Here is a 10,050-nt window from a genome sequence, read left to right as displayed (position 1 = left end):
ATGAAAGTATACCAGCAACACCCATGGCTCCACCAGGTAAAGATCACCCCAGGCGGTGACACAGCACTGCATATAGCTGTCTGGGATTGCAAAGAAAGCCGGGTTGTTGCAAAAATGGTTAAGCTTGTTAGAGATCATCCTCAGCAATCTGAGGGTGTTCTAAAATCAAAAGACGAGCAAGGGAATACCCCTCTCCATTTGGCAGCAACGATAGGAAATGTTTCAATGTGCAAATGCATTACTAGGGAGCCCAATGATCTGGTAAGTATTGGTAATAAAGATGGGGAAAACCCCATCTTCTTGGCTGCTCGCCATGGTAAGATAGAGGCTTTCCTTTGCCTCCTATGTAAAGCTTCGGAATCAGATCCCGATTCCTATATCTACCGTAGGAATAAAAAAGGCGAAACAATTCTTCATTGTGCCATCGCTGGTGGACACTTCAGTAAGCATGTCCATCCACCCATCGTAGTCTTGCACATGCATACACTCTGTAAATTAATCTTAATAAATAAGTAACAGTACTTGTGTTTTTCTGCTTGACAGAATTAGCATTTCTAATCATTCAAAGACATAAAGATCTATGTAACACATTGTATGAGTGTTTAGCTAGGGTTGGCAATTCCGAACAAAATTCATAAGTGTCCCCTAACTCGGCTTTCCAATTCCTCTTCGGACCACTTGACTTTGAAGACTAAGACTTTGCTAAGAAGCCGAGGTATGTAGTCGAGTGTATGGTGATTGAACGTGAATCAACCCGGTTTTTAATCTTTAAATGTGTTAGAAAGTTGGGAGGGTGCAAGACTTTTATTCCCCTGTTTCTGGATCGATCCAAGTGCAGGGGTGGATTGATCCAGGTGTAGGGGTGGATCGATCCAACTAATTTTTTTTAGATCAATTCTCAATCATTAGATTAAGGGCTTCTCTTTACTCTTTAAAAAGCAATCTTCTCTCATTTTTTTGAAGAGGGGCTGTAGAAAACATGAAGAGGGCAGCCACTCCATGTGTTCTTCATTTTCTTATCTTGTTTTCCTAATTTGGGGTTTTTGATTGCAAAGAAAATCCACTTCTTTTAATGTTTTCCAAACAAGTTTTTAATGGATTTTCTTGAGCAATAAATGGGTTGATTCATTCCTTCATTCATATCTCAATCTCTCATTCTATTTGAGTTTGTGCAAAAACCCATTTTCTTCTTGTGTGGGTTCAAGAAGAGGTCGAGATTGAACTTGGTGCGGACTCCAAGTGTGCTACGAAAGATGAAGGTGAGAAGTTGAAAGTGAAGGTACTAGTCAAGTGGTCCGGAAAGGATTGGTTGGCTTGAGCTAGGTAAAACCTTGTATTCAGTTTTTATTCTTCATAGTGGAGTTTTTCAATCAGTGGTAGGCCCATGGTTTTTTATCTCTTCGAAGGTTTTCCACGTTAAAATCCGATGTTAATTGTCTCTTTCTCTTACTCTACACTTTGATTTAATTTTTGTTTTTGATATAATTGATTACTTGGGTATACATGTTGAATGAAAGAAATATGAGGTGATATAAGTGTGATGATCCATGGAATATCCTTAATCATTTTTCAGCTCATTTTGGTTAATGATATCATGAAGTGAATTGATGTGAGTTGAAGAAATAATTGTTCTTTTGATTTATTTTTTAGGATTGTTAAAGCATTTGCATGTAGTTTGCATTTATAAATTGTTGGGAGAGTGTTGTTGCATACATTCTTGCTTGTGGATGTTATGCTTTGTTGAATAGTTGTTGGAAGAGAAAGTTCTTGACATTGAGAAAGTCTAAGGTTAGGTAATCTTTGTTGGGAGATTTTTTAAATTGTTCTACAACACCTATTCACCCCCCCTCTAGGTGTAGTCCATTATTGAGATTCACCTTTTTTATTGGTATCAAAGCAGTTTTTTAAAGAAAAAATCATTTTATGTCCTTGAATCTCAATCATGGAACCTCATCAAGAGGGAGCTTCCATTGGGAGACCACCATTTTTAACCAGCGAAAATTATTCTCATTGGAAAGTGAGAATGCAATATTTTCTCAAAATGCAAAGTGAAAAAGTTTGGAACGCCGTTAAATTTGGTTGGTCTCCACCTAAGGTGTTGAATAGAGAAAGTAGACCAACTAATGTTATCAAGCCTAAATTAGAATGGGATAGAAGTGAAAATGAAGCATGTGAGAATACTGCTAGAGCCATGTACTCCATCTTCAATGCCATTAGTACAGATGAATTCCGTAGGATTGCTACATGTACTTCGGCTAAGAAGGCTTGGGATATCCTCCAAGTGACTCATGAAGGAACTAATGCCGGGAAAGTGTCCAAGCTTCAAATGTTGACATCTAGGTTTAAGACCATTAGGATGGATAATCATGAAACTTTTGGAGAATTTCATGCAAAATTGATTAACATTGTGAATTCTAGCTTTAATTTAGGTGAGCCCATCCCTAATTCTAAGTGGTTAGAAAAATTTTAAGATCTCTTCCGAAGAGATTTAGAGCTAAGGTCACCGCCATTGAAGAGTCTAAGGATGTGGATTCCTTGAAGATAGATGAATTTGTAGGTTCCCTCCAAACCTTTGAGATGACTCTTGTATCACCTAGGAAAGCTAAGGGAATTGCTTTAAAAGCTATTAAAGAAGAGTCCCTAAGTTCCGAAAGTGAAAATGGTGAGAAAATGTCGGAGGGTGAGCTTACTAAGTTTGCTAAAAAATTCAAGAAGTACATGGAATTCAGAAAATCCAAGAAATAATCAAATGATGGTAAAAAATGGAGGAACCCAATTGGAAAAGAGAAAAAGATAGAGAAGGGTGTGAAAAAGGAGTTGAAAAATGAGTGCTTTAAATGTGGGGGAAAGGGTCACTATGCATTTGAATGTCCCTCAAAGAAAAAGGATAAGAAAGCCATGCAAGTTACTTGGAGTGACTCCGAGTCTAATCAATCAAGTGAAAAAGAATCCAATGGAAATGAGGAATGCACTAACTTCATAGCCTTTGCTGCAAGTGTCAATGAGGAACCTCTTTGAAAAGAAGCTTCAAGTGAGTTAAGTGAGTTAAGTGACTCCAATGATGATGACATGAGTTTTGATACAGCATATGAGACTTTGTATAAGGAGTGTTTGAGCCTTAAACAAGAACAAGTCAAGTGGAAGGCTTCTAAGAAGATTTTAACCAATGTGGTTGATGTTTTAAAAGGAGAAAAGAATGCCTTACTTGATAAAATTGCATTTCTTGAAAATGAACATTTGGAAGTGAAGGAAAAATGTGATGTGTTGAAAAGTGAAAATCAAATGTTCAAGGATGAGTTAAGTCTTAGGAAGGAAGAGTTACATCCTAACTCTAAAAGACTTAATGAGTTGATTAATTTAGGGCGTAAATCTTTTGATAAAAGAGACTTAGGATTTCTTGGTGGAAATGCTACTCCAAGTAGTAGTAAAACAGTTTTTGTTAAGCCTTGTGAAAAAGGATTTCCTAAGAAAACTCAATCTCAAATCAAGTTTCATTGCAATCATTGTGGAAAAATGGGACACACTTTTGATAGATGTTATGCAAGATTGTTTGATAATTTTCAAAGGAAGTTGACTAACCTAATGAATGAATGTCATGCTTTGAAGAATAAGTTGTTGAATGAGAATAAGAGAGTGTCCAAGAAGAGCTCAAATATCTCTCATAATGGTGAGTTGAAAGGAAGCACTTTGAATGAAAAGACAAAAGTCTCAAATGTTAAACAAATTTGGGTGAAAAAGAATGAGTTGAAGTGTTTTGTTGTCCATACCACATTTAGAGCTAGTGAGTCACACTCATGGTATCTTGATAGTGGATGTTCACATCATATGACTGGAATTAAATCTTTGTTCACTTCATTCACTGAATTTGATGGAGGAAATGTGACATTTGGAGATGGAAATGTGGCTAGAGTGAAAAGCAAATGTACCATTTGTGCCCCCAACATTCCCAATCTTGAAGAGGTCTTATATGTTGAAGGTTTAAAGGCTAACTTAATTAGCATAATCCAAATGTGTGAGAATGAGTTCAATGTCCAATTTTCACAAAATCTTTGCAAGGTGTTTGACTTGAATGATGCATGTGTGATGATTAGCTTGAGAACTTGTGATAATTGTTATGTTGTTAGTCAAAAATCTCCTTCATCGTCTTCTCTTGTGTGTGGAAGTTTTAAAATTTCATGTGTTAATCACTTGTTGCAACATAGATTATTGCAAAATGAAAAAGAACATCCCATTGTAAAAGTTAGGATTGATAGGGGGAGAAAATTTGATGATGCCAATGTTGTTGATAGGTTAAAGAACCATGTTCTTCATTCTAGATCAAAACATGTGGACATTAAGCATCACTTCATTCAAGACTTGGTAGAAGACAAGGTTGTTTCACTAGAGTTTTTCCCTATAGAGGGTCAAATTGCTAACAATGTTACTAAACCTTTGGATGATTCTAGGTTTGAATCACTTAGGAGCCCCATAGGTTTATATACTCTCTATTAACTGCCTCTAGAACTTGTCTAGGACTTTCTTCCTACATATCTTTGAGTCCTAGGTGTCTTCTCAAGTTCCAAAGTGTCCTTGTGGTGGTGTTCTTTTTGTTTTGGTTCAATCTTTTCTTCATTTTTCATAAATTTTCAACATTTGCTAAGTTCATGAGAGTGACATGCTTACACTCTTGTTTAAAAGTTAAATTGATTCATAATGATCTTAAAAGCTTCCAGATGTTTTTATCTCCATGGCTTGATTGATAAACATGATATTGAATGCTTGCTATTTTGATTTGATTAGATAAACCACAAAAGGTTAGCTTCATTTCTTTTAAGTGAGTAACAGCTCATGGTTGAACCTTGTGATTACATAAATGGTGAGTAATGTTCTTTATAGTCTAAATGCAAACTTATGTTTATCTAATGAGCATTAAAAAGTGAGTAAAGTCACCCGGAATATCCTTGAGTGTTTAAGATTATTCTCCCTTGATTGTTTGCCCTCTCTTTGAAATTAAAAAAAAAAAAATGAAAAGGGAAAAGAAAAGAAAAAGAGAAATATTAAGCTTCCCGGAATGGTTATGACTTCTTGGCAATGTTTCAAGAGTTAAAAAGCCTCCATTGCAAGAGTGGGACATCCCTTATGCTGTTATGTTGTAAAAGTCACCTTAGTGATCCTCAAGTAAAAAAAAAAATTAAAAATAAAATAAAAAATTGATCCTAAGGGTGAAGCTCATGTTTGTGTAATCATTTCAATGCTTAATGTGAAAAACAAACGATGTATGAATTTATTGGGATGTGAATAGGTCGTGTTAAACAAAAATCCGGCCAAGAGAGGTGCAAATTGACTTCTTGGAACATTATCTTGAATTTTTCTAGTAAGGAAGTGTGTCTTGAAAATGATTTTTTGCTTTATAGGTGGATATAGGTTTATAAAAGGAAAGAAATTAACATTCTCACTATTTTATGGCGTCATGAGTAAGTCTTCTTTGAGCTTAAGCTTCCTTGTTAGAGTGTTGATAATCATTTGTTTTTTACCTATTCATTTGATAAATGTGGAAGGTTCTTCAATCTTTATGTTTATTAATTTTGTCTAAAGTTAAGCTCTTGGTAGCATTCTTGTTCAATATGAATCAATTCTAACTCCTTGATTGAAAGATAAGTATGTCATTCTATTGTATCTTAGCTTTGGTGAATCAAAATTTTAAATTTTGGGAAAGTTTGTGGGTGTGTTGTTTTTTTGTGTCTTATTGTTAGTTTTTTTGTCTAAGTCATTTTTCAGTAGGGTGTCAATCGATCTGCTGAATTTGTGGATCGATCCACTATGTGCACAGTCTTGTGACCGAGAGCCCTTGAACAAAACTTGGATTGATCCACCAAGATCGATACCACTTATCTCTTAGTGAAGAAAATTCATGTTTTGCCCTTGGTCTTGTAAGTTTTTTAAAGGGGGTCTGAGGGGTAAAATTGTCATTCCGTGTATAAAAAATAAAAAATAAAAAAGGTCAAAATCCCCAATCTTTAAAAACCCTTCTTCCATTCTCAATTGAGCCCTAATTTCAAAATCTTTCAAAAAAAGGTCTTCATCTTCTTCTTCTTCTCTTCTTCATTGCTCAAGCTTCCACCGCCATGGTTGCTGAAATTCATTTATGATGAAGTGCTCCTCTATCATCATTCTTTTCAACGTCGGAAATCTCTACATCAATGTTTCATTGGCATCATTTTTTTCTAGAGAGGCTCATTCGCGGGTTTCTTAGCCTAAGCTATCTTCTTCGGGAACCTTGGGTGTTCAGTTTGTCCATCTCTCCACTATTAGCTTAATCTAGATGCTTTCTTTTTGTGGAATCCTTTCACAGGAGGTTTTTTTTTTTTTTTTTTTTGGAGTTTCATTTTTGCCTTGGATTGTTCTTGGTTTCTAGCAATGTTAATCCTAGGCTTTGTTTGCTCATTGTGAGTGCTCTCTATACATTTTCATGCTTGGAATCTATTTTCATGGTGATAAAGCATCTTTTGGAAGTTTTTAAACGAAACCATGTGAGAAGATTTAGGGGGAGTTTCGTATATCTTATGATGGAAATTAGAGGGAGATTCTTGTATCCTATATTTTTTTGGGATGTTGATATGGATACTTGTGATATGTGAATACTTGATTTTTTGGTATTTGACATTTTGTTGATTTGGATGTGAGATAGAATTACTATTGAATTGTCATCCATTTGTTTTTTTTCTTGGATAGAAATGGGGAAATTGTGGCCCTTTGTCTCTTTCTAGGACAAAAATGGGGAGAGACATTGTAATTATTATTTTGATGATTGGATATCCACATGTTGATTATTTTGGATATTGGATATTTTGAGATACATGTTGATATGTGATCTTGTCTCATTTGGATTTGAATATACATTAAACTTTTTGGATATACTTGTTGATATATTATGTATATTCAGTTGCTTTGTACAGGTGCTACTAATTTTTTTATTTGTGAGCTTCAATTGTAGGTTTTGCAGTACCTAGGTTGTGGTTTTGAGTGAGTGAGTGAGTGGCCTTGTATGAGAGTTGGGTGGAGCTTACTTACTTGTACTCATTTGTGTTGTAAAGGGTTTTGTCCCAGAATTGCCAAAAGGGGAGATTGTGAGTGTTTAGTTAGCTTGGCAATTCCGAACAAAATTCCTAAGTGTCCCCTAACTCGGCTTTCCAATTCCTCTTCGAACCACTTGACTTTGAAGACTAAGACTTTGCTAAGAGGCCGAGGTATGTAGTCGAGTGTGTGGTGATTGAATGTGAATCAACCCGATTTTTAATCTTTAAATGTGTTAGAAAGTTGGGAGAAATGGTTTTTGGTGCAAAACTTGGATTCCCCTGTTTCTGGATCGATCCAAGTGCAGGGGTGGATCAATCCAACTAATTTTTTTTAGATCAAATCTCAACCATTATATTAAGGGCTTCTCTGTACTCTATAAAAAGGAATTTTCTCTCATTTTTCTGAAGAGAGACTGCAGAAAACGTGAAGAGAGCAGCCACTCCATGTGTTCTTCATTTTCTTATCTTGTTTTCCTAATTTGGGGTTTTTGATTGCAAAGAAAATCCACTTCTTTTAATGTTTTCCAAACAAGTTTTTAATGGATTTTCTTGAGCAATAAATGGGTTGATTCATTCCTTCATTCATGTCTCAATCTCTCATTCTATTTGGGTTTGTGCAAAAACCCATTTACTTCTTGTGTGGATTCAAGAAGAGGCCAAGATTGAACTTGGTGCGGACTCCAAGTGTGCTTTGGAAGATGAAGGTGAGAAGCTGAAAGTGAAGGTACTAGTCAAGTGGTCCGGGAAGGATTGGTTGGCTTAAACTAGGTAAAACCTTGTACTCGGTTTTCATTCTTCATAGTAGAGTTTTTCAATCAGTGGTAGGCCCGTGGTTTTTTATCTCTTCAGAGGTTTTCCACGTTAAAATCCGATGTTAAGTGTCTCTTTCTCTTACTCTACACTTTGATTTAATTTCTATTTTTGATATCATTGATTACTTGGGTATACATGTTGAATGGAAGAAATATGAGGTGATATAAGTGCGATGATCCATGGAATATCCTTAATAATTTTTCTGTTCTTTTTGGTTAATAATATCATGAAGTGAATTGATGTGAGTTGAAGAGATAATTGTTCTTTTGATTTATTTTTTAGGATTGTTGAAGCATTTGCATGTGGTTTGCGTTTTGGGAGAGTGTCGTTACATACATTCTTACTTGTGGATGTTATGCTTTGTTGAATAGTTGTTGGAAGAGAGTTCTTGACATTGAGAAAGTCTAAGGTTAGGTAATCTTTGTTGGGAGATTTTTTAAATTGTTCTACAACACCTATTCACACCCCCCCAGGTGTAGTCCATTATTGAGATTCACCTTTTCACATTGGATGAGAAAGGAGCCAGCCTTCTCCATGCAAAATATGCATTAATCCTTCAGCTGGAGAAAGGGCAGAAAACGCTAGCACAGACTTGGATGAGGAGATTCCTGCACAGGCGATCCTTCAACAAGGGCCGGCTTCCACCCCTGATCAAGGTAATGAGCATAGGATTAATGTTTTTTCATTATAAAATAATGTTTTTCTCTACAAATTCATTCATGAAATATCCTCACTCAAGATCCTTTTACAGCTCCTCATGAGCGCAAAAAAGAGTATGAAAACAAGGTAGGGTTGAGTCAAAGTCCAGATGATCTACGTAATTTTCCAGTGAACTATGATACTTGCTTCAACTTCATCAGGCTTCTAATCCAAGCAATTCTCCTAGTCTTGGGAATAGGTAGGACACCATGCTACCATCCCAAACTTCTGTATTATTATATTCAATTCAACTCAATATAGGTAGAAGGCTTAACAATATTTGTGTTTTGTTTGTGCTTGAAAGGGCGAAGTTATATAAACGAGATACAGCAGAAGAAAGAGAAGCACGTTTGGTCTGCTAAGATCTTGGAAAAATTACTTGACGAAAGTAAAGACCATTGGTATGCTAGCACTGGAAAAGAACCCTTGACGAGCAGGGAAAATTGGGGGAAGATCGAGAGCCGGAATGTGAGAAAAGCTCCGAAGAAAGTATGTTTTCGTTGTTAATGAAGAAAATAAAGAAAATATTCTAAAACTTCCTCATGTCCCTAAACTTTTCATGTTTTGATAATTAAAATTTCTTAAATATTAGATTCCTTTTCGATATCCTAAATGGACTCTTAACACAACTTCCTAATTTTACTTTCTTTATAATAAAAACTTTAAATCCAATTGAATTGTTTAATGCCATGTTTGATTCGAGGAAAAGCATTGAGTTTTGAAGTGCTAAATTAGTGTTTAGATTTTAAAATATGAAAATGATATTTTAATATTTTGTTTTAGATACATAACTCATTTTAAAAATAATATCTATGTTCTTTGTGGTTTATGCTTTGTACAAATGCTTCTGAACCTTCTGGTTTTTGAATATTTATGTTGCGTGAGCTCAGATGTCCATTGACCTCCTGCGCAAGCTACTTGGGCAAGCTCAAACAAATAGATTACCTACAGATGATAGGAGTCTCAAGAAAGGTAATTTCTCTTTCAAATCAGCTAATTTGAAAGAAAATAAAAAAATTTCATAAAAATCTAGGTTATATTTGATTCCAAAAAAATACTAAAAGGAGTAAAAAAAAATACTGAGAAAAATTATTTTCTCTTGGTTGGTTTTACCATGAAAAATGTAAAAGAAAATCAAATATAATTAAAAATTGATTAGAAATTTATATATTTTAAAATTATTTAATTTTCATATAATAGAGAAAAAGTAAGTAAAATGAGTTTAAAGAAGCATACAAAAATCAGTTACAGACATTTTTTTCTTTTTTCTTTTGATTTTCTTTCCTTTGAATTTTTCCTCAAAATTTTTTAGAACCAAACATAACCATATTGTTCTCGGGTTATTTTTGTAATGACATGTAATATAAAATTTTGAAAATTAATTCAATTTATATAAGTAGTTATTTAAGAAAATTTATCTTAAATTTTTTTTTTTTTAAAATAGTCTTATGATGGACTATGACTGATCAAAAAGTCCAACCAC

General features: G+C 34.7%; 1 protein-coding gene across 1 annotated transcript; it reads left to right on the top strand.

The window, feature by feature from the left end:
- On the top strand, window positions 1-1,787 carry LOC104878082 (uncharacterized). Its single transcript, XM_010647839.1, has 3 exons — window positions 1-316; window positions 1,206-1,279; window positions 1,749-1,787. Exons 1-3 carry the CDS (start codon window positions 1-3, stop codon window positions 1,785-1,787), a joined length of 429 nt encoding a protein of 142 aa, XP_010646141.1.
- Window positions 1,788-10,050: the final 8,263 nt, after the last annotated feature.

Source organism: Vitis vinifera, chromosome 7 (assembly GCF_030704535.1).
Source record: "Vitis vinifera cultivar Pinot Noir 40024 chromosome 7, ASM3070453v1".
Taxonomy (NCBI): Eukaryota; Viridiplantae; Streptophyta; class Magnoliopsida; order Vitales; family Vitaceae; genus Vitis; species Vitis vinifera.
This window is presented reverse-complemented; position numbering and strand designations above follow the sequence as displayed.